This window comes from Ranitomeya variabilis, chromosome 6, assembly GCF_051348905.1.
Source record: "Ranitomeya variabilis isolate aRanVar5 chromosome 6, aRanVar5.hap1, whole genome shotgun sequence".
Lineage (NCBI taxonomy): Eukaryota > Metazoa > Chordata > Amphibia > Anura > Dendrobatidae > Ranitomeya > Ranitomeya variabilis.
The window spans coordinates 427,956,704-427,982,859 of record NC_135237.1 but is presented as its reverse complement, the minus strand read 5'-3'; the positions used below and the strand labels follow the sequence as shown (position 1 = coordinate 427,982,859).

Here is a 26,156-nt window from a genome sequence, read left to right as displayed (position 1 = left end):
CTTATAGGTAATATGGATTCACAGCTGAGTAAAAAACCCAGCTGTGATCTTACCCCACCAGTGTGCCCCTAGGTCCAGCGCCGAAGATCCACAGTCCTGTGCCCCCCAGAGACTGGCTGCCTGGTCCTGCAGACCAGGAGATGCAGGGTTAATCTGCAGCCGAAAATGGCTGCTGAGACAGAGCGGAAAGGAGGAGAAGGGGGCGGAGAGCTGGAAAAAGGCGGCAAGGCTGTGTAAAAACGCGCCCTTTCTGTCTCGATCCACCCCCTTTATGACACTGTAGAGTGTCATATTTGTCATCCGGGGGGCGGGCCGGGGGGCGGAGAGGAGGCGGCAGCTTCAGCTAGGCCGAAGCCGGGGCCAAAATTAGATGCCCGAGGCCCAGAAGGGCTCCAGGCCGGCGCGAAAGTCCGGGAGGGGGTCGGATCTGAACCGGACCCCTCCGGATTTAAAGGCAGGATGGCGGTGGGGCTATACGCGGAAGGGGGAGCCCGGTAGGGGTCTCCCTGAGGCAGTATAGAGCTGGTGCTGCCGCAGAGACAGGGGCGCAGGGAGCCCTGTGTCTTTATGTGCCATGCCTGCCTGCACTCCCCCCGGCCCCAACAGGAGCCCGCAGCTGGGCTGGGGTCCCTGGATGCAGGCGCAGTGTGCTGGCCCATTGCTGGGAGCTGTAGAATGCTGCCTATACAGTCCCTACCTGAGGCGTCTCAACCTAATACCCACAGAGGGGGATAGGGAGGGTGCTGTTGTCACCTTCAGGGGCCTTTATCCTCGCCTCGACCTCAACCCAGAAACCAAAAGGAATTGGGGAAGGAGGGGGGTCTCGACTTCGAACCAGCACCCGAGGGACTGGGGAAGGAGCAACATGGGGAATAGCCATCTCTACTTCAACTGGGAACCCCATAATAGGGGGCCGAGGAAGGAGCCATGCTGGGAGTCTCACAGGAGACCCTCTTTTCTTCATCTGTAATCCCGTCGGAAAAAACGGAGAAATGTGCCTCCTATGTGACACTAAGCAAAAACTGGAGAAGGCTGATGCCGTCCAGGGGTGTATACTGCACAGGAGGAGCCACAGTTAATCTTTTTCAGATTATGCATAGTGTCGCCTCCTAGTGGACAGCAGCATAACACTCATGGTCCTGTGTCCCCCAATGAGGCGACAGAGTAAAAAGAAAAGAAACCCAAATGAAAGTACACACACAACAAATAAGTGAAAAAAGCTTTATTTACAAAACAAAAAAGTGTAAAATAGCATAAAAAACAGACATGCATACACCCCTAATAGAATGTGCGTATACAGGCTAAGTCGGTCCAAATAACCCCACAAAGTATAAATATAACTCCAGTGAAGTAGGGCAATAGATGACTCCATGCAATAGGACAAGCAGTACACAACATGGAATAATTATGTGGAGAGCCACTAAAATTTGAAAAGCATACAATAAAAATATAATATTAATTATCAAATCACTCACAATAAAGTACAGATCTTGTAAACAATAATATGGTGCAAAGTTTCAACAAGATCAGAAATGTATCCATGTTGTAAACCACAAAAGATATGTAAAGAATAGTCATGAGCGAGTATACTGGTTACTTGAGATTTCCCAAGCATGCTCGGGGGTCCTCTGAGTATTTTTTAGTGCTCTGAGATTGTTTTTCTTGCCGCAGCTGAATGATTTACATCTGTTAGCCAGCATAAGTACATGTGGAGGTTGCCTGGTGGCTAAGGAATCCCCACATGTACTTATGCTGGCTAACAGATGTAAATCATTCAGCTGCGGCAAGAAAAACAATCTCCGAGCACTAAAAACAGTCGGGGGACACCCAGGCGTGCTCGAGAAATCTTGAGTAACGAGTATATTCGCTCATCACTAGTAAAGAACACCACCAATACTTGCCACCACATGGAGCATGAGAAAGCCTGGAGGATCCCAACGCGTATCGCTACTCCGTGTATATAATATAGCCTCAATCCCCTGATGCCAGTAACTCTGGCGAAACATGTCAGGGAGGTTTAGGGCAATTTTTTTTTAGATAACACTAGGCAGTGTAGGTTGATATGGCGATAAATCTGGTATAGGTAGCGGCTGCACCTGAATCCACATGCCTCCTATTGAATTTATTAATGGGGTAATGAGCATCTTATAGGACGTGAGTTCAATCTAATTCAATTGTTGATATATTGGTGTCGCAAATACTTCACTGTCTAGTGCGAGTTTTAATTTTTTCCTTGGTTGGCTAATAAAGTAAAAAAAAATTTAGGTCTTTAGTTAGAGTTACTTGCTTTTGGCAATCTGTTATTTAACATGCAAGAATGCGCTCCAAAAACTGGAAGCTATCACAGCACATGCGCAAGCGATCGCTATGTGTGCTAAAGAAGCAGAGAATGTGTCTCGCCACCAGCATACAGTGAGCAGGAGCTGCAGAAGCAAACCAGGTGTGAAAAAAAAAAAAAGTACAGAAATATTGAAAGCATTATTAGCAATGTAATTCATAACACTCCGAGGCCAAGTACAAACGGCCATATCAATGAAGACTTTATCAAACAAGTAGTAGAGACACAACCCTATAAAATGTGAAGACACAGGTGTGAGTAAGGGTCCGAAGGGAACAATCGGTGAGAATACATCCAGAATTCCCCCTAATACAGACACACCCACACCTTGGTGACCACATCAGGGCATTAAAAAACCTGTGAACAACAGATATATCTTGCTCACACAAGAACTACAAGCCCTTTCCATGGCTGATTGGTAGGAATATTTTAACGGAACAAGATAGCTGGCGCACTACAATATAGTAACTAAATAATCCAAACAGAGGGGGGGGTGCAAGAAAGTGGCTAATAGCAGTATCCGTAAAAAAGAAGAAAAGAGAAGCCACTGAATAATCTGCACACCGCCAATCAAACATATGAAAAAAGGAACAACTTTATTGGTAACAAAAGTGTTAAAACCAATGAAAACAATAAACAGACAAAAACTCCCCCATGAGGCCTGTTCAAGAATGATTTCTGCATAAGTAGCATGAATAACATACACGGTGCTGAACACAATTGCAGATCCACAAGCAACACATTACTGGGAACAACGTCTCACTCCTAGTAAAGAAATAAAGGCAGGGGCCCGGTCCCTAATCCACTGCTAATTTACAGACATAAGTCCTAAATATGACAGAGCATCAGCCCCAATGCATGATGAAAGGGTATAGCAACCGCTGCCCATGGCCAAAAAGCGCAGCCAAGGAGACCGTGCTACAAACGCCACCCCAGCAGTGTGCAAAAAGTTACCCAATAGTCACCTACAATAAGGAGGGTAACCCAGCGACCAGTGTACAGAACAGGACCAGATGGTGGGAGAACCCAACGCGTATCGCGGTTACAAGGACCGCTTAGTCGAAACAAAGTGACGATGAGACAACAGCAGGATGAAAACAGGGTACCAACGATTGCAACTGCCCGAATGTGCATGGAAGAGTATCTGTCTGTCTGTCTGTAACGGAAATCCCAAGTCGCTGATTGGTCACAGCAAAACAGCCATGACCAATCAGTGATGGGCACAGTCCGGCGGCAAAATGGCTGCTCCTTCCTCCCCGCAGTGATTGCCCGCTCCATAATCCCCTCCAGTCAGCCCTCACATAGGGTTAATGGCAGCGTTAACGGACCGCGTTATAAAGCAGGCCTAGGGAGATACAGAGGCCAATAATCGAATAGCACTCTGGGTAGCTAGCTGATGTCTGATATAACACCATGATTCGGTTCATTTCCAAGATCCACATCAATTCTCAACAGAGGAGAGTTTGGATGAAAAACAGGAATATTGGTATAAAGATGACCCGCTCTCCAAAAACAAATTAAAGCAGTCTCCTTAAGTAAGCGACCAAAGGGGATACAGTTGCCTTCCACCCTCTTGGCTTCATGCCTCCCTCTGTCCCAGAGAGAATCTGGCATATATAATTAAAATCCCCTATTAAAATATAGCAGATTTGTGAGACACCAGCACTAAGACTTTTTGGTATAGTTTTACTGGAATAGTGTGGTGCTATGTAGATTGAGATTATTAATACGAGAGACTTCGTAGAGACTTCATAAATGACTGAGAAGAAATAAGCATACTGACCCTCTGTATGCATTATCACTTTAACACAAATTGTGCACTAGAATGTACTAATATACTAACTCTCGAGTGTAGGTAGATTGCGTGGAGTAATAGTTGACCTGTAACCACTTCTTATTTAGTAGATGAAGTTTCTCAGGGGTAAGATGTGAAAGATTCCCTGCCTTTTAACATTAGAAGACCCCTTATATTCCAGCTAAACATTTTCACTGACCCCGCCATATTTAATATAGTAGATATACGTCAATTCCAATATCCTATCAGTAGAGCATTTCCGTTTTACATAGCTAGTTAAGCAGATATTACAGGATTGTGGACAATATAAAACATTCAAAAAACCCCAACCAGATATGAAGCACCTAGCTCTGAACAAGGTGGTGAAGTATTTCTATGGCTGTGTCTGTCAAACCCCTAAAAGACAGAGAAAATGACGGCTCAGTCATTGTGGAAAGTATAGGAGAATCCTGCCTAAAACCTACGCCTAACTGGGGTGCAATTATCCACCAAGGAGACTTAAGGACTGCAATATAAACAAAACCTGAGGAAAAAAAACCAAAAACCAACATTTGTTAAAAACCTGTCCAACAAGCAGGATTTCTTATGCACTCAAGAATCACCGTTTTCTGAAGAATTAGAGTTTATACTACAGGATCTTCAACTTGTAACATCAAGAATTTGATCCTGGGGTATCTGTCTCATATCCAGCCAGCGGCTTCTTTTGAGTCTTGGAGGAAAAAAAAAAAAAAAAAAAAAGTGTATAGTACTTCCGGATACCACCCTTAACTTGGGAGGGTACATCATTGACCATGGGACGTGCAAATCTCTGATGTTTTTGAAACCAAAGAATTTGGCCCTTTGTTTCTGCACTTCTATATAATAGTCAGAAAGATCGAGATTTTTGATCCATTAATCGGAAGGCCATGTGCACACGTTCAGTATTTTTCGCATTTTTTCGCTATAAAAACGTGATAAAAACGTGAAAAAAACGCTTACATATGCCTCCCATTATTTTCAGTGTATTCCGCATATCTTGTGCAAATGTTGCATTTTTTTCCGCAAAAAAATTGCACCGCGGAAAAAAAAGCAACATGTTCATTAAATTTGCGGAATTGCGGGGATTCCGCACAACTAGGAATTGATCTGCTTACTTTCCGCATGTGGCTATGCCCACCATGTGGGAAGTAAGCAGATCATGTGCGGTTGGTACCCAGGGTGGAGGAGAGGAGACTCTCCTCCACGGACTGGGCACCGTATATTTGGTAAAAAAAAAAAAAAAAAAAAAGAATTAAAATAAAAAATAGTCATATACTCACCTTCGATGGCCCCCGCAGTCTTCCCGCCTCTCAGGTGCACGCTGCCGCTTCCGTTCCTATAGCTGATGTGTGTGAAGGACCTGCGATGACGTCGCGGTCACATGACCATGATGACGTCGCGGTCACGTGACCGCGACGTCATCGAAGGTCCTCCACACACCATCTAAAGGAACGGACGCCGCTGAGGAGATCGGTTGTCTGCAGAAGGCGAGTATAACCATTTTTTTTTTTATTATTATTTTTAACATTCTCTCTTTTACTATTGATGCTGCATAGGCTGCATCTATAGTAAAAAGTTGGTCACACTTGTCAAACACTATGTTTGACAAGTGTGACCAACCTGTCAATCAGTTTTCCAAGCGATGCTACAGATCGCTTGGAAAACTTTAGCATTCTGCAAGCTAATTACGCTTGCAAAATGCTAAAAAAGACGCGGGAAAAAAACGCAAAAAGAAACATGCGGATTTCTTGCAGAAAATTTCCGGTTTTCTTCAGGAAATTTCTGCAAGAAATCCTGACGTGTGCACATACCGTAAGATTCAGGGGATCCCTTGCCTGTCGCAAGATCATCTGTCCCAATAGTGTTAAATTTTAGCCAGCACAGATCTTGGAGGCTGTCCAGGAGGAAGAGAACCCCATGAGCTTGTTCCACAGAAAATTTCAGCCAGTTTTTAAAGAACTCAGTAGGAGAAGAGCCTTCTACTTTTTCAGTCACACCAATAAGTCTTATATCATTGCGCCTTGATCTATTTTCAAGGTCATCTGTTTTCGCCAGCAGTAATATCTGCTGCTAGCCTGCTCTTTGCTTGTGCCGGCTATTTGATCCTCAATAGTGCCGATTCTGCCTTCCACTGTCCCTGTTCCATCTTCTATTTTCTGCAGTTTGTGACAAATACCTGCTATCTCATCTGTAAGACCACCAAACTGTACACTCAAAACAGAAATACCACTGCCATGAAAGGGTCTTTTAAAAGTGGGTTCCTCTGGTACCTGTATGCCCCTGTGGTGCAGATTAGGCTGTGAGGCAGGAAATACTGTGCCACATGCAGCTTTTCGCCCCTTGAACAATCTGGCTGCCTCTCCCATCTTTTCCTCACCCGATTCTTCCGCTCCGTAGCCCGTGCATAGCTGCGGGGTAACTGCTGTGTGAATGCCTCCATCACCCACTGAGACCAGCATTATTGTGATGGAAAATTGCTCGAGCCTGGTCACCACTTCCATCCTCCTCATTTCCCCTGTTCCATCTGTCTCCAGCGTGACGACGACAGCGCCATCTTGAAGCTGAGGGACCGCTTTTCACGCTGTCTATTTGTGGCTCCTTCTGGTCAGTCCCCCACGGAACAAGGTTCCCCCACGCTGATCAACTTATCCAGTAAATATACAGCGATAGCACTTTTAATCATACCAATACACAAGTTTTCATTGCTCTACCCACCTTGTTTTCCAGTCTTCATCTGACTTAGAACGATTCTTCCGAGCGGCTCTTTGTTTTTCTTCTAGTCTTTTCTTTTCTTCACTTGCTGTGTCTTAGATAATGAAAATAAAAACTTAATAAAAGGCAGTTAGACCAATTTGTGCATGCAACTTGTTATACAATATTAAAAGGGAATCTATCAGTAGGAACAACTCTCTTAAGTAATAATTTACAGGAGAACAATGAGTCAAAAAAATGCCAACAATATATTTATAAATCAAACAAATATTTTTATTTAGTAACAAGACATAACCATTTTTAAGTTACACGGGTCTCAAACAATATTTTGTGAATCACACTTTAGGTGTGATTCACAAAATATTGTTTGAGACCCGTGTAACTTAAAAATGGTTATGTCTTGTTACTAAATAAAAATATTTGTTTGATTTATAAATATATTGTTGGCATTTTTTTGACTCATTGTTCTCCTGTAAATTAATTCATTGATGAGTTATTATACCTGTATGGGTACAATATAATTGTCTGGTGCCGTATAGAATCTCTTAAGTAGTCTATATGAACATGTAGGTCATAGAAAGTTGAATAAAATTATACATTGATATCCAAGATCTAATTTCTTATTCCCAACAAATCCACATTTTTCTTAATATGTAAATGAACTGTTAAGATCTATGGGAATAACATAGATCTCTGAGAATCTTCCAGAGCTTATTTTACAATTAAGAGGGGTGGAGATTTGCATTACTAGTGTGAGACATCTAGATCTGGAGAGCAGACTGGCAGTCATTACATTTATTTTAAAATATGCTCTGGAGGCAGATCTTCATGAAGATCTATGAGCCAGACACAGATGTGTACAGCTCATTTACATATGAAGAAAACTGTGCATTTCACTGGTATAAAACATCGAACAGCAGATATCAACGAATCATTTTTATTCAGCTTCCTAAGACCTACATGTCCATATACATGACTTACCAGGGTTGATCCTACTGACAAATGTCATTACAGTGGTGCTTGAAGGTTTCTGAATCCATCAGAATTATACATTATGTGGCATAAATTTGACCTAAAACTACTGCAGATTTTTACACAAGGTTGATCAAGAAAAGCAAATTAAATACCGTATAGACTCGAGTATAAGCCGACCCGAGTATAAGCTGAGACCCCTAATTTTGCCACAAAAAAACAGGGAAAACTTAATGACTCGAGTATAAGCCTAGGGTGGGAAATGCAGCAGCTACTGGTAAATTTCAAAAATAAAAATAGGTACCAATAAAAATAAAATTGAGACATCAGTAGGTTAAGTGTTTTTGAATATCAATATTGAATCAGGAGCCCCATATAATGCTCCATACAGTTCATGATGGGCCCCATAAGATGCTCCATACAAAATTCGCCCCATATAATGCTCCATGAAGTTCATGATGGGCCCCATAAGATGCTCCATATTAAAATATGCCCTTTATAATGCCGCACAAAGGTTAATAATGGCCCCATAAGATGCTCTATAGAAACATTTGCCCCATACAATGCTGCATAAAGGTTAATAATGGCCCCATAAGATGCTTCATAGACACATTTACCCCATACAGTGCTGCATAAAGGTTAATAAGGGCCCCATAAGATGCTTCATAGACATTTACCCCATACAGTGCTGCATAAAGGTTAATAAGGGCCCCATAAGATGCTCCATAGAGACAATTGCCCCATATAATGCTGCATAAAGGTTAATAATGGCCCCATAAGATTCTCCATAGACACATTTGCCCCATACAATACTGCATAAAGGTTAATAAGGGCCCCAAAAGATGCTCCATAGAGACACTTGCCCCATATAATGCTGCACAAATGTTGATTATGGCCCCATGAGATGCTCCATAGAAACATTTGCGCCATATGCTGTTGCTGCGATTAAAACAAACAAACAAAAAAATGACATACTCCCCTCTCGTTGCACAGGCCCCCGGCACTTGCAATATTCACCTGTCGCCTTTCCACCGCCGGGCGCCGCTGTGTCTTCTGCGTCCTCTGCTCAGGGGGAGGACTGTTCAGGCAGAGGGCGCACACTAAACACATCATCGCGCCCTCTGACCTGAGCGTCACAGCCAGAGGACGCGGAAGACGGAGCGGTGCCCGGCGGTGGAACGGGGACAGGTGAATATTGCGCAATGCTCACCCTCTCCATTATACTCACCTGGCGCTGTCCCTGGCAGCTTCTATGATGGTCTCTCCGGGCGCTGACAGCTTCTTCCAGCGTTGAGCGGTCACTGGTACCGCTCATTAAAGTAATAAATATGCGGCTCCACCCCTATGGCAGTAGAGTCGCGTCCATACTCATTACTGTAATGAGCGGTACCATGTGACCGCTCAACACAGGAAGAACTGCCGGCGCTTGGAGACCATCGGAGATGCAGGGACCGCGCCAGGAGCAGGTGAGTATGTGATAGCCGCCGCTCCCCAGCTGACCCCCTGGGACAATGATTCGAGTATGAGCCGAGAGGGGCACTTTCAGCCTAAAAAAAATGGGCTGAAAATCTCGGCTTATACTCGAGTATATATGGTAAGTAAAATAGATTTGGTAATTTTTTTAAATGAGGAAAAGATCTATCAAAGTCTGATCTTCATAGCACAATTGTGGAAATATACAAACAACGGCAACTTCAGAAAACATCAGAAGAATGGTTGATGCTCCCCATGTTAGAAAAGGTTACACAACTATCTCTAAAGAGTTTGGACTCAACCAATTCACAGTTACAAAGATTGTATTCAAATGGAGAAAACTCAAAGCCATCATTTACCATTCCAATGTATAGTTGAAGTGTAACAGTTTTTTTTAAATTTTATATAAATCAATAGTACATATGAAAAGAAAGTTTGCTATCAGATGAATAGGCTTCTTTCTCCACCAGGAATGATCATTCATTCTGAAAATCAAGATTTTTGGTACTCAATGTAAAATCTGTCTCAGTAGTCTTCAATGGGGGACATACAACAGTGGGATAGTCTGCTGTCAGCTGGAACCAATATTACCTTCTAAATGAAAATAGTCTCAGCAGACTATACCTCCCCTGCTAGCCTAAGGCTCCCTCAATTTAGTGAGAAAGGAGGTAAGAGAAGCAAAACAAACATTAAAGCATTTGGAAAAATAATTCAATTACACCCAGAGAGATGAAAATGAACGCCTAACCAGGCAACTAAGGGTGGGTGCTGTGTCCCCCAATGAAGAATACAGAGAAACAGATTGTACAATGAGTACCACAAATCTTAATTGATCAGACCCTTCATTGGGGGACAGAGAACCATAGAACATCCTAAAAAGGTCCCAGGGTTGGGAAAATCTACTGTTTCTACCAAGTTCTCCACTCTTACTCAGGCCGAAGCCTGAGCAACTGCCGCCTGCCCAAATTTGCATCCAAAGAACTAAAGTTGTGGACCCTGTAAAATTTTAAGGTGGTCCACATTCCAATACCAATGTTGCTTTAGATGCGACCATGCCCCTGTGAGGGCCATGTGGCATGACAAAGAAGTAATCAGACCTTCTAAATGGGACAGTGGCTGGTGAATAACACTGTACAGTCCTGACAACATCTAACTTATGGAAAGCCTTCTCGATTGGTGCAGTTAAGACCTTGAGAAGTGTTCTATAATTACCAATATCTCCATTTTCCATTGCCCTAATATCAGGACGCAGTCTGCAGTCTGTCTTTGGTATACTTTTTTCCATGCCTTTATCAGATTCATTCAAGGCCATAGCGAAGTGGGTGAAGTTATACATCTATAACAAATAAAGTCAGATATTTTAGTTAACAGGAAAACAATGTGTATCATTAAATGAGCAAATTGCCTCTTCGGAGAAAAAGAGGACTTGAACACTATAGTGCCACCTGTTGGAAGTAGCGATCCTACAAGTCACAATCAACTCTTTAACGAGTCGTGTAATATGACTTAGGATAAAAGCCAAATCAGAATCTCAATTTGCAGACACGATGTTTCGGGCTGTTGGCCCTCATCAGTCCAAAGCATGAGAACTGATTTGGCTAGATGAGAGGCTCTGGACTGAGGTCAAAGGGATAAGGTTTCTCCTTGTGGAGAGTGACATACCAGCTCTGGCTTGTCAAGGTAAGGAGGTTTATTCGCCATGCAATGCTCCTCTGGGAAATTTAATATGCAAATTACCTCTTCAGAGAAAAAGAGGACTTGAACTCTATAGCGCCACCTGTTGGAAGTAGCAATCCTACAAGTTACAATCAACCCTTAGACCTCAGTCCAGAGCCTCTCACCTACCCAAATCAGTTCTCATGCTTTACACTGATGAGGGCCAACAGCCCGAAACACCGTGTCTGCAAATTGAGATACTGATTTGGCTTTTATCCAATTCATATTACAAGACTCGTAAAAGGGTCGATTGTGACTTGTAGGATCGCTACTTCCAACAGGTGGCGCTATAGAGTTTAAGTCCTTTTTTTCCTCTTAAGAGGCCATTTGCATGTTAAATTTCCCAGAGGAGCATTGCATGGTGAATAAGCCTCCTTACCTTGACAAGCCAGATCTGGTATGTCACTCTCCACAAGGAGAAACCTTATCATTAAATGAGCAATGTTTATTAAGAATGTAGGATTTTGATAGTTTCAATTATTTTAATGCGTTACCAGATAAGAAGTAAAAGTTTTAGAATCTAGGTAAGTAGCGCTCACTCACTTACAAGCTGTTTTCTATGTGTTCTAAACAGCTTGCAAAAGCGACTTTGAAGCCAACCAGATCGCTGGGAGGCAGATGATCAGTGCAGTCCTGAAGATGAGATCCACTTCTCAACAACCAGAACTTCCTGAATGACGAAATTGCTTTGACTGTACAAAAGTTCTCCACAAAAAGGAACTTAAACCCCTATTACAATTGCAGATGATTATTAGCTCCTCACCCAGTTATAGTTACAGAGATCACAATTCAGTCTCCCTAACTGTATGGTCATCTCTAAGCTTACTTAAGAGAACATACAAAGTAGGATAATCACACTACTCTCACAGCTGCCAGAGATGTACTGGTGCTAGCTGGCCACATGGTGCTGTACTGATGAATCATGAGATTTATAACATCAAAGGAATAAATGCAAGGTGAAATCTAGAAAAAATAAGTGGAGGTTGCACTCCAGGGAAGGAAGTACACCATAAAAAAATGCACAGTGCAATAGGCAGTTGGGGGTGCAGGGATGGTCAAAAAAAAGATGCAGAGTTATGCATAAGTCTAAACTTTCATTTAACAAAACTACTTTGACAATTTTCATTACATGCATCTTTACCGAATATACAGTGGGTGAAATAAGTATTGAACACGTCACCAGTTTTCTAAGTAAATGTATTTGTAAAAGTGCTATTGGCATGAAATTCTCACCAGATGTCGGTAATAACCCATCCACACAACCAATCAAACTCAATTGGTTTCAGAGAAAGAAAATGAAGTTGCTAGAATGGCCCAGCCAATCACCTGGCCTGAATCCTATAGAAAATGTATGTAAGGAGCTAAAGCTCAGAGTTCATGGAAGGAGACCACGGGATCTTAATGATCTGAAGTGTGTTTGTGTGGTAGAATGGGACAAAAATCACACCTGAGCAATGCATGCGACTAGTTTCTCCATACAAGAGGTGTCTTGAAGATGTCATCACTTACAAAGACTTTTGCACGAAGTATTAAATACATTTCAGAAAGTGTGTTGAATACATTTTCCTTTATCATTTTTCTTTATTACATATAAGTTAGCTCATGGTCATCTATGGCTTGATTTCATGCTCGTGTGGATTGGATGGGTTGTTACCGACATCTGGTGAGAATTTCATGTCAAGAGCACCTTTAGAAATATATTTACCGTACTTAAACTGTTGCTGTGTTCAATACTCATTTCACCCCCTGTATGTGCTGAGAATTATCAAGATCTGTATTCTTTCAGCAGAATGTGCATAGAAGTTGAGGCAATGTACATGCCACCATCAACAAAACTCCTCTGCTTATTACATTTAGGTGGACTAGGTGCTGCGGACAAAATATTTCTCACCAAATCATTCCCACCTGTAATGAGTAATTTCAGCAGCAGAAGTATGTTAGGGAACTACTCCAACTCTTTAAATATACAAAGTGTGCTACTGCATTATGCCAAATGTATTAAAGTTTACACTTTAAAGTGTAAAGTTATGTAGTATATGCTTATAATGGAGTAGGATGAGGCCAACCTGTGCAGAATTGGATGGTCGAGGGGCTATTCGCCATAGCAGGGTACTCCCGGGAATAACTTGTACGCTCTCAGAGTCTGGTAACGGCATTTCATCAATCTCCTCAGTATTTCCAGACTGTTAAAAGTAAATGAAATCATATGCATTATATAACGATACCATTGGCGTTGAGTTGACGCAGACCACATTTATAGGTCACGGGTTTAGCATTGCTTTTGAGTAACAAAGTTATATGGTAAATGACTTGTGTTCCTTATATAGCACTGGTCATCATTCAAAGCAGTCCAAAGGCTTGTCATTAGGCAGCCCTAGGAGCTAAGCCAGGCTCAGACAATCCTTATATCAATAACTGCATAGTATCTGGTGTAAAGACTACATCTGCCAGCATGTAAATAAGCAAAAATGACTAACAATGAGAAAGTAGGACCAGGAATGCATTTCCAGACTCAAATTCTATGTAAACCCAGGCAAACATTTATGTTTCCAAAGCATTTATGTATTACACTGAATTATATCTACAGCTCCTGTGCAGACCTATATGTTGTCTTATACAGCATTTGTTACCGAAAAGCTTTTGTCGTCTAAGTATGGTAGATCTGAAGCCTCCGTCACTGCAGCTCTATTTCCCGTCTAGCACGCCCTCATCCAGCTTGACTGACGTTTCCTCTGCCAGGAGTCACACAGCATAGAGTCTGTCAGCGTAGCAAGAGAAAGGGACGCTGGGTGGGGAATAGAGCTGGAGTGACAGAGGTGTCAGATATACACACTCATTTACATATCAATTCAAACGCTGATTTCTCAGTAACAGATGAATGGACTGGCAATGTAAAAGGTATCGCTTAACTTGTCTTTGAAAGAGCTACATGTGTAGAGACCTGGTCCAGAGTGTGTCCGTCCCTTTAAGTAACCCTGGACCGTGAGTGGCTTCTGTACACTGCAACTCACTCCTAAGTTATCCACTTCATGTTAAATGAATCAAAAACTCACTAATCTCATATATTCCTCAGGTATGTGTTTCAGTGTTCTATTAAGTGCACTTTTCATTTGTTGTGTTGCTTTATACATTAATCCCACAATGTGAAGTCTGATACAAGAATTGAGCGTTATCCTATTGGTCAGTGACCCTGTCACCATGGATTAATGGGAGGAGCGATCTCCAGTCTCAGGGGAGACCAGACAGAATTCTGGAAAGATGTGACCCAGATCAGACCTCCGGCGAGGGTCTCCGGACCCTTCTGGGCTTGGAGCCTGGAGGGTCATCCTTCTCTTCATCTCAAGACTTATAGCCAGGCCTAATGCCTTGGGTCTTCCCCTGACTTCTACAGCCAAGATGGCTAAAGGCTTTTAACCCTGTTAACCCTGGATCCCCGCTGTCTGGTTTAAGGCGTGTTTCTCCAGCATTAGGTCGCACTAAATGAGAACAGAAGAACCTATTGCTCCGCGTGTTGAGGAAATCGAGGGTCCCCCGCCTCACCGCAAATTATCCATTATTTACTTCAAGTATATTTCGGCACGTACCGTGACCCACTGAGAAAATGAATACGGGAATTCAGGTCTGTACATATTGCAGTATATTCCCTCTTCTGCCTTTATGCTACCAAGAGATTACCTGCAAGTACTGCTTCTCACTAAAACAGGTTCTTAAAGCACCAGAACCTCAATTCTGTGTCAGAACCCAATCCTGAACTGTATTGGCCATGAATTCCCCACGTGACCTGTAAACTACTACGTCCATGTTATATCTCCCCATTCTGCTGAAGTAAAAGCAGCTGTTATCCCCGAGACCTGCTGTCTGTGGTTATTCAGTCGGCTGTGGACACTGCGAGGGGGTGGATAACAGGGAACGGAATAGCTCCATACCAGGGCTATTGCACATATGAATCGTTTAGCAGTGACCTGAACCTAATGCGACTAAAGGTCAATCATTTACTGCATTTATCAGTACAAATGCAAATTTCTAAACATGGACTCCCATATGTCCAATAATGAATGTTACACACTTTAATATTTATGACGCAACATGATCTTTTACAGCATATAACCTTTCCATAGGAAGAGATTCCAACAAAAATTAATGTAATTACATATGCAAATTGCCTCTTCTGAGAAAAAGAGGACTTAAACTCTATAGCGCCACCTGTTGGAAGTAGCGATCCTACAAGTCACAATCAACCCTCTAACGAGTCGTGCAATATGACTTGGGATAAAAGCCAAATCAGTATCTCAATCGCAGACACGGTGTTTTGGGCTGTTGGCCCTCGTCAGTGCGAAGCATGAGAACTGATTTGGCTAGGTGAGAGGCTCTGGACTGGGGTCTATGGGGTGGTATATAATTACATACTATTTTATTGGTTATTCAACATAAAAACAAATCAATATAACAAGACATAGTAAAGACCTCCAAAAAGGGAGGGGCATAAACAGCATAAATATGTATTAGAAGCCAATTGGGAAATCAAAATATAACACCAATAATAAATACTATGCAATCTGCTATAACCAGCAAAAGGAGCAATCAACCTCCACAAGGTACATAACAGGGAAAAGTTCTGGGGGTATGGCTAACAGCTGATTAACAAAAGAAAAAAAAATAGAGATCAATGTAAGCATAGCCTTACACACCCCCCAGAAGATGCGAGCCGTGATACGGCACCCATCGGTTGTGAGGGGAACACTGCTCGTCACACAGTCTCCTGACCCATTTCCATTAGAGGTAATACACCCATGTTATTTATACCAGATTACTAGGTGTGCATTAGGTCATCGGACTCTTATGAGAATCTTATGCGAAGAGAAGCCTTCACTGTATGATTATTAGTGCACAGAGCATGCAGGGACACTGCAGTTATGTCATGCTCTTCACATTGCTTCGCCTTTTGGTAGCCTATGAATGGAGAGATAGATAATGGCTATGCTTACAGTGAGCTCTTCATTTGTTAACCAGCTGTTAGCATACCTCTGGAACTTTTCCCTACTATGTACCTTGTTGCTCTTTTTACTGGTTATAGCAGATTGCATTGTATTTATTACTGGTTTTATATTTTGATTTCCAAATTGGCTTTTCATACATACTCATACAGATCCTTCAGACGGAACCTGAAAACGCATCTCTTCAGGAAAGCCTACAGCCTACAATAACCGAGCCGCCGCCTCACCACCGCCAGAGCCGCCGCCGCCGCCTCACCCCTACCTTCTGTCTCTTCCCCACTATCCCATAGAATGTAAGTCCGCAAGGACAGGGTCCTCTCTCCTCTGTACCAGTGTGTCATTGTAAACCTGTTTACTGTAAACGATATCTATAACTCTATGTAACCCCTTTCTCATGTACAGCACCATGGAATTAATGGTGCTATATAAATAAATAATAATAATAAAATAATAAATACTTATGCTGTGTTTTTTCCCCTCCTTTTTGGAGGTCTTTGCCTTGTCTTTTTATATTGATTTTTATTAGTTATTCAAAATTAAAACAGAGTATGTTATTACACCAATTTTTGTTGTAATCTCTTCCTACCTAACGATAATATGCCGTATAAGATCATGTTTCCTCACAAATTGCTAGACAAGGAGCAGTTTAAATATATACAACACTAAAACAACTGGCAAGTGACATTGATTAACACTTTAATATGATTATCAAAGTGCAGGCTATACAAGGTAGAAATTGAGAAGTCAGTTTTTGAATATACTGCGTTGGAAGACGACAACTAGCAACCAAAAGGATCTATGATTATTATAAGGCCCAAATTGGGATGACTAAATAATGGTCAAAGCAGCAGGTCTTGCAGTGGTTAGGAACTATCAAATTTGTCCAAGGAAGAACCAGATAAATAGCAACAGGGTTATGGGATCTCAGGGTTTATTGATGCATTTAGTGAGCAAAGATTAACCTACTGGATCCAATCCCGCAGAAGTCGTCCCATGGGTATAAACCATTGTCTATGACAGAAAGGTGTTGGAACACACAGTGCTTACCAACTCCATTCACCTCCTTGAAGGTACAAGAAAGCATCAGAACTAGATAATGGAGAAACGTAAGAATGTTGCCTGGTCTGAGATTTAGTTTTCTTTTCCCAAGGAAAGCAACCTACATGCACCCAGTCATCCACATGATGTAAAACATGGCCTCAGTATAAATTAGGCCTTGGCCACACTGCACACTTTTGTTCATTAACAGTTTGATGAACATGACAGTTCAAGGTGATCTCCTAATTTCCAGATCTCATACTGCTTGAATATCTGTGGAACATGCTGGAACAACAAGTCTGATCCCTGGAGGTCCTTCTATGCACTTTACAGGATTACCCCACAAACTGTTTTGATAAATGTATGATGAATGAATGGTGGAACAACCACTCAAACCCCCACAGATCATGGGGATACAGAGCTGGAGTTGGTGGGGGTCTCAGTGGTCAGACTATAAATAACCGATTTATCAAATTTCCCATGGGTAGTTAATCTATATCGCTTGAACAATACCTCTATAAAAGGATATATTGTTAATGTCTTGATCGCATAGCACATGACAACATAAAAATCAGGGTTGTAATGCCTGTAGTGGCAGACTGCTCAGCATTAGGCCCTCTTTCCCCGCCTTTTACAAATTCAGCAGACTTTGCATCCCAAGGACGAGGATACCATTGAATGCCATAGTGGATCAAGGAACCAACAGCTCCATGATCCACCATTCGGTCTGCACCTGAGTCTGAGACTCGGCACACTGCCGTTCGCAATGACATCACTAAAATATGTCTGCAGTGTGGCGCTTCAGTCCCCATACTTCACATGCCCGAGCAGAGGAGCGGGGGAACAAGAATAGGTAAGCAGTGTTTTATGGTAAATGTAGGAACTTGCAGTGATTGGGCTGTGGGGCCATCATACTGAGTGAGGGCCTTCATATTGGGTGACAGCAATCCTACTGAGTTGGGGCCATCATATGGAGAGGGATATGATGCTGCATTTGGGAGAATTTTGGAAACACCATACTGTGGGATGAGAGGAACACTACTGTACATGTGAGGAGATCATAGTCTGTGTGGATGACGGCATTTTGGGAGCAACATACTCCATAATTATGACTAGGATAGTGTGGGTGAGAACACCAAGAACCTTCAACAGGGGTATACAGCAATTACCATGTACAAGAAATGTCCCTTTCCTGGTTTATAAAAGTCGGCAGAAATTACCGGTTTAACCCATTAATTATTTTTGAAAGAGGGACAATTATATCTTTTGCTTGGAGTGCCATGATTTCTTTGCACATCCCTGATCAAAAGGTGTGGGATAATTAACATCTTGTTAAGTCAGAATTGTTTTTGCGGCACAAGGGTACCTACACAATATTATAAAGGTGGTTGTAAGGTCATAGCTGATCAGTGCACATTGGTTTAATATACTTATAGAAATTACCTGTTTTGAGCTTTTCTTATCGTCTCCATTCTTCTTGTCATTTTTTTTAAATGTGTCAAATGAAGTAGGATCAATACTATAGAGACACTCTGTCCACTTTCCATACAGAGCAGAAAGCTTCTTTTTGCTGCACATTAAATAAAATAATGCAAATTAAACTTTAAGTGTATTCTTGTTTTGTAGATTTAAGGCCTAGCTGAAGGATATGCTATAAATGTATAGTAAATGTGGGTGCCATAAATCGGTCCCAGTCACATGCTGCAGCCACTGGAGAGGCAGATGGAATTTTCATACCAGTAGGAATTCTGCAGACCTCTTCATTGACTGCAGCACACTATAGGTTCGTTCTTGAGATAGATGTGGATCCCATCGCTCAGAAAATCTTGTTCAGATAGGGGACAGTAACTGGAAACCAGACTAGTCCAGCTCCATCTCTGGCCAGCTCTTCCCAGAGCAGCTAGAGGTGACTGACAAGTTTCTCACTAGTGGGTACATTGTGAGACCTGTCAATTGCGTGTAGCAGTGCTGGGAGAAGCATGGCATCATTCTATTGTCCCCGGCCAGCTCTTTAAAGTATATTTTATCTGACAAGCCAAAGTATTGGGGCAGCATGAATCAGATGACGAGTTCCCTTTAAACTTTGGTGATAAAATTAGAATCAAACACTTATATCTACAGCGGGTGAAATAACTATTTAACAAGTCACCAATTTTCTAAGTAAATATATTTCTAAAGGTGCTATTGACATGGAACTTTCACCAGATGTCAGTAACAACCCATCCAATCCACACAGGCAAACAAATCAAACCATGTGTAATAATGATAAATGACACAGGGAACAAGTATTGAACACATGAAAAAAGAAAGGTGCAAAAAGCCATGACACCAGCTGAAATCTTAGTAATTAGAAAACAATCCTGTCACTTACTGAAAAATAATATCACCTGGTTCAACGGATGGCCTATATAAAGGGGTCTCATTACCAAGGTGCCACCCAAGAAACATCTCATGATGGATAAAACCAGTGAGCTTTCTCAAGACTTTTGCAACCTTATTGTTGTAAAGCATACTGATGGCATTTGTTACAGAAGAACTTCTAAACTACTTAAGGTTCCAGTGAACACTGTGGGGCAATACTCCGGAAGTGGAAAGAACATTTCACCATAAACCGGCGACAACCAGGTGCTCCCCGCAAGATTTCAGACAGAGAAGTGAAAAGAATACAGAAGAGTTGTCCAAGAAGAGCCCAGGACAATCTGTGGAGGGCTACAGAAAGACCTGTAATTAGCAAGTACAATTATTTAAAAGAAAACTAAGTAATACAGTCAGCCACTATGGCCGGTATGCATGCTCACCATGCTAGACTCAATTGCTGAAAACCGCATGTTCAAGCGCATTTAAAGTTTGTTCAAAAACCTCTATACAAGCCTGTGAAATGCTCGGCAAATATAATCTGGTTAGAGGAGGCCAAAATTGAATACTTTGGATGCTATAACACACCATGCTTGGAGGTCAATATGCACTGAATATCACTCCATAAAGATACCAACAGCAAAGTTTGGAGGTGGGAACATCATGGTGCGGGGCGGTTTTTCAGCATACAGCACTGAAACTTCAAGTGATTGAAGGAGGGATGAATGGACAAATGTACCAAGACATTGTTGCTAAAAACTTTGCTGTCTTCTACCAGGATAACAAAGATGAAATGAGGGTGGACATTTCAGCAAGACAATGATCCCAATCACACATCCACAGAAACTATCGGTTCCGGAGAAAGAAAATAAAGTTGCTAGAATGGCCCAGCCAATCACCTGACATGAATTCAAAAGAACATTTATGGAGGAAACTAAAGCTCTGAGTTCATAGAAGGAGCAAACTCACTCTTGAAATTCTGAACGCTCCTTGTGTGGAAGAATGAGCCAAAAACATGCCTGAGCAACGCATGGCATGTGGCTAGTTTCTCCATACAGCTGCCATCATCAACAGAACCTTTTGCATTACGTATTCAGGCTCAGACTGGCCCACAGGGTAGCAGGGGAATCTCTCGGTGGGCCCCTGTGTAGAATCTGGGCCCCCAACCCCACTGTATGGGCAGTACTTGGCATAATTCACTTGATTCACTCTGTACAGAAAAAAAAGCTGCATCTGATCATTCATTAACCACGCTACCCAGTTTATTATTATATGTAGATATAGGTAAATTTGTGAATGAAGGTAGTATAATATTGCATGCAGGTGAAAAGTGGGCCTCACCAAAGTCAATGGTACTGGTGGGCCCTTGTCACCCCAGTCTGACAAAGTACATATTCATTACATTTCAGTAAGCATGTTCAATATTTTTCCCCTGTGTCATTATTTCACAAAACCTAATTTATGGACATCTATAGTTTGATCTGATTGCCTTTGTGGACTGAATGTGTTGTTACCAATATCTGGTGAGAATTTCATGTCAATAGCGCCTTTAAAAATGTATTTACATTGAAAATGTGTGATGCCTTCAAAACTTCATTCATCTGTTGTACGTACACATGCATACAACTTGTAGTTTCCAAATGCCATGATTAATTGAGTAATCATGGGGTAAAAAATGAATAGATACTGAAATGAAAATTTAAGGGAACGTGTCGTATGATTTATGACATCACAAATGCAACATTTTGGAGTGAAACTTAGAGTTTCAAAGAACATATTTTAAATGGGGCAACGAGTAAGGTGAAGAAGACTAGTCACTTGGGCGACATCTCACCACCTGGCTCTGCCTAACTTACAGGTGTATGTAAACACACACAGAGAATACATTTCTGCTTATAACAATTAAGCAATCAATAATAAATGTGAGAAAAGGATCTTTTCACAGATCGCATGAAATACAACCTCTCTAAACCTAGATTATTACATTCCCTGTTCTTGCTAAAAAAAAAATCCTGTAATTGACTAAATGAAGAGTATCCACTTACCTCTTGTCCTGAATGTATCCTTCCACTTTGTGTAATTCCTTCCCAAACAGGCCACAAGGCTTAAAATTTAGTATGCATTTATCACCAGTCCTATAAATGGATGTACCTACATTAATATCTGGTCTACAGACATGTAGTTGCAAAGCCTGGGAAAATGAAAGTGTCAAACTTACTTGTGATTAGTAATTTCCATATTGCCATACTGCTCAATCCACAGCTTGCCAACTATTATATTATGTACACAGCAAGTAGGGTTTGTCCATGTATAAGCCTCATTGTGCCTATGAAACAGAAAAAGGATGTACAATCAGCCGCCTAATATAAACTAATTAACGTTACATGCCCATAAGTTCCCCCTGGTCAGTGAGGCCTCAAGCAGAAGGTTTGGCTAGACAACACCCAATGAAGACATTCTGAATTAAAGGGGAAGGCCAGAATCTGAAAATATAGGATTGATTTTGCCCGGCCACTGTACTGAAAGTGCAGCACTACCAGGGGGGGGGAAGAAAAAAAGAAAAAAAAAAAAAAAAAAAAAAAAAAAAGATTCCTCCTGGGAGCTGCTGGCTTTCAGTCGTGCAGTTATGTCCAGAGCAATTACAGTCACCTCTCACAGCACTGAGCTTTAACTGACAGCCGGTTCTGTACTGAGGCACGGTAGAGCTAGCGGTCAGTCAGTGCAGGGGAATGCTTACAGATGCCGCTCTCAATGCTGGGAGCAGTGTCTAATTGCTCTGGGCATGCCTGCATTACTGAAAGCCGGCGGCTCCCAAGCGGAATAAAGTTTATTTTCTCCCGGGTGCTGAACTGTCCGTATAGCAGCTAGACATCTTTATAAACGCTACTAACCTGCAGATTGACCTTATATCTGCATTTAATAGCATTATAAGACTTGACCGAATGCTTTTTAAATTAATAGCTTTTCATATAATACAATACACATATGATGAGCAGGAGTAGAGGTGGTTGATATTTCGACCTTCTCCCCCAATCATATCTATATCTCCTAAACCCAGTGACATATCTATGTAACACAAACATTACTCAAAATCATAGCTTTAAATTTTGGTGCAAATGTTTTACTCACTTAAGAAGTTCCAGTGTTATTATTCCTTTGGGTTCAGCTTCAACGCTCTTGCCCCAGAACTTTAGTTTTGGATAGATTGATCCATGAAATACAAAGTCATTGGAAAGACCTTCCGCATGGAAAGCGCTAACAGGTGGATGGTGGCTGACCTGTTCAGAAATGAGTCTAAATCCAAGATCATCACTAGAATACAAAAATAGACTAGCTTCAGTATAGCCACTGCATACATGTAAGATTTACTGGCAAATGTTCGTTACATGTTCAGCATTATAGAAAATAATGTATCACCAGCTGATAAGACTTGGATTAAAGGAATATGAATGGAATTGGATATATCTTTAAACGTATTTGGATCTGGGATGCCAGTCTTACAAGGAATATAAAACAGCCCTCATTACTCGGATACAGATGATCATTTGTCCCTGAAGCAATTGAAAGCAGAATCGTTCAAATAGGGATCCACCTTTAGTGAAATGTCAGCAAAGCAAATGTTCACTGATTTGCTGATCGTTACATCACTCCAAAGAAAAAAAGAACAAATATTGTGTTGTGATCAGAACAATGAAAACGATATGTCTCATCAGCTCTATTCACAAGTGCTTGGTATGAATTCTATGGATGCCATTTTTTCTACCATGAAGAGTCCAGAACCAGTCCAAGCACAGCTCTAGAATTGCTTCTCTCATGTAATAAAGTGTTATTAGTCAACCATACTAGAGAATACCAATATCCGTAATTCATATCTCCTTATCAATTTCTCTTACCGAACTAATTCATAGGTTTCACCAAGAAGTGGGTTGAATGGTTTCCCTGTGCGTTCCCACTGCGATGCAACCGCTGAGACGGCGAAGGCAGCAACACACTAAGAAAAATGTAATATTGGGATTTAAACATTTAAAAAAAATAATAATAATAATCGGTTTACATTAACTATGTAGAAACATTAGTGTTAATAATGATGCAACATTCACAAGCCGTTCCAGGCTGCGGTCCGGAAATTGATCAGCATGAGAATCTGCCTCCAGAGATTATTTTAAATGAAAGGGGACGTTACCAGTGTGAGACAAGTAACTAACACCGCACAGGAGAACTGAACATTGTCGTCTTACAAACACATTACCAACTGCAGCTCTCACAGCTCTGCTGTATAGCAACCCTGGCTGCCTATGCTGTGAAAGCTGAAGCTGAGAGGAACCTGCAGATGTGTCAGGTATAATCACATACAGCTCTGCAGTGAGATCAGGAGAGCGGCCATTACATAGGACACTGGCAATTCCCCCCTTTGTTTATAATAATCTCTGGAGGCAGATTCTCAGGATCAGTGTCTGGCCCGTAGATCTGAACAGCTCATTTACATATTAGAAAAACATGGATTTCTCTGGAATAAGACATCAGATTTCAGATATTAAGGTCTCATTTTATTCAGCTTCCTATGACCTACATGCCCATATTGACGGCTTATGAGGTTTGATCCTACTGACAGATTCCCTTTTAAGAAGTAATGGTTCCCAGGAGTCAGACCCTCCAGCATTCAGAATGTTAAAACATATACTACTAATATTTACATCTATAGTAGAGAAAACAGGGATTCTATCAAAACTGCACCAAAAAATTCCAGTAAATGAAAGATCGCTGAAATCTGGCTCTCTGCCCCTACATCATGCTGCAACAAGATCACATTGCCAAAGTCTGCTGACCAATTCTCTTTACGTCTGCGGCCACTTCTGTGGGCACATTTAACTTCAACTCCTTCACGCCACGGCCAATTTCCATTAGATTTTTTTCTCTTTTTCCTCCAAGAGCCATAACATTTATTTTTTCCATCAATATAGCTGTATGAGGGCTTGGTTTTTGCGGGACGAGTTGTACTTTTGAATGATGCCATTCATGCTACCCATACAGTGTACTGGAAAAACAGCAAAAAACTTATTCCAAGCAAATTGCAAACAAAAGTGCTATTTCACTTTTTTTTTCATTTACCAAGTTCACTATATGGTAAAACTGATATGGCAATATAAAATTTTCAAAGTCAGTAAGAGTACGCCGATACTGAACGTGTATAGGTTTTTTTAATTTACATTGTGAAAAAATATATCAAATTTGTAAGAATTTTTTTTTCCTGCTTTTGTCACCATTTTCTCAAGAATAATAACGTTTCATTTTTTGGGTTATGGGGCTGTGAGAGGGCTTATTTTTTTACACGCTGAGCTGATGTTTCTACTGATTCTAATTGAGGGTAGATACCATCTTTCAATCACGTTTTATTGCAATGTTGTGGCGGATAAAAAAAACATAATTCTGGCATTTTTTTTCTCCTAATTACGCCATTTACCGATCGGCTTAAATTATGTTAGATTTTGATAGATCGGACTTTTACGAATGCAGTGATACCAAATATGTGTATTTAGAGCAAAAGGCGAGTGGGATTTCCACTTTGTTACATGTGTAAAAACTTTTTGGTTTCACTTTTCACTGGATTTAATAGTCGCCCTTCGGGACTTAAAGATGCGATCTTTAAATCGCTTGTGCTATACACAGCAGTGCATCAGCTCTACCAGCGGATGTTAAGCGGTACATGATGGCAGATTAAATCAGCCATCATCTGCTGGGAAAGATGCTGGCGCAGCGTAAAAGCCCACATCAAAGGGACATAACATATAGTGTAGGATTACGTCATGTGTTGTGAAGGGGTTAAGAAAAAAATAGAATACCTAGCTAAAATAAGGCATCAGAGCTATGTGACCAGTAAACTTGAACAGGCATGTTGGCATTTAGGTGTTATGACAGATTTCGAAACATGCAAAAAGGAAGATCAAATCAGGTAACAAATTTGAAAAAGAAAAGAAAATAAGAAAAAAACAAATGTGGGACTGGTGTAAAAGGAACACCCATGGGAAGAAAACCACACCAACATGAAAGGTTTGCGGTCTCTGCCAAATAGAAAGTCACAGTCTAGCCATGGTTTTGGTGACATTTGGAATCTTGGTTACATAATCTAGGTTTTGAGCATCAGAACCCTACAGAGGTTCAAAAGTATACAAGCAACATAGAAAAAAATCAAAGTCAGCAATTTACCTGCATTCTTTCCATCTGGTCTGTACATTGATTTGCTTTATGGATGAGATACGTGTGCTCCATATATTCTGACAGGCGTTGTAGAAAGCTCAGCGGCTCATTGAAAATTACAGGCATTGTGATCTTGGATAATTCCTGTAATGTGCAGAAGAAATGCATTTGCATCAGTTTTAAATGAGGTATAAATTGATGAAATCGCTTAATATCTTTCTTCTCGGCTTCATCCGTCCACGCAAGTTGGTATTAAGCATGCTCTGTAACCTTACCATCTATTCCATAGCCACAATTACAAATACAGAAATGTAAAAAAAATAAAATAAAACATCTAGTATTGCTGTGTCCATAAAAGTTTGGACTATCAAAATCTAAAATTAATCTGTATAGTAAACACTGTAAAGAGAAAGTAGTGTCAATTTTGTTTTTTTGGGCACCACACATCCTTAAAAAAATACAATAAGGGTTATCAAAACATTACTTGTTCCTCAAAATGATATAAAAACCATAAACTCGCAAAAACTAAGCCCTAACACAGCTCCAATGA

At 41.3% G+C, this 26,156-nt stretch overlaps 1 protein-coding gene across 7 annotated transcripts in view; it reads right to left on the bottom strand.

Moving 5' to 3' along the window:
- The window catches only part of OSBPL1A (oxysterol binding protein like 1A), a 253,732-nt gene that overhangs the window by 6,882 nt on the left and 220,694 nt on the right, over positions 1-26,156 (bottom strand). For all 7 annotated transcript variants that reach the window (XM_077270363.1, XM_077270362.1, XM_077270364.1 and 4 more), the window contains 9 exons: positions 25,616-25,750; positions 23,305-23,402; positions 22,541-22,723; positions 21,630-21,737; positions 21,457-21,546; positions 18,500-18,626; positions 13,091-13,207; positions 10,521-10,644; positions 6,867-6,957 (listed from right to left, as the gene is read on the bottom strand). In XM_077270363.1, the coding sequence (XP_077126478.1) occupies positions 6,867-6,957; positions 10,521-10,644; positions 13,091-13,207; positions 18,500-18,626; positions 21,457-21,546; positions 21,630-21,737; positions 22,541-22,723; positions 23,305-23,402; positions 25,616-25,750 (1,073 nt within the window). The remainder of the gene's footprint in view (positions 1-6,866; positions 6,958-10,520; positions 10,645-13,090; positions 13,208-18,499; positions 18,627-21,456; positions 21,547-21,629; positions 21,738-22,540; positions 22,724-23,304; positions 23,403-25,615; positions 25,751-26,156) is intronic.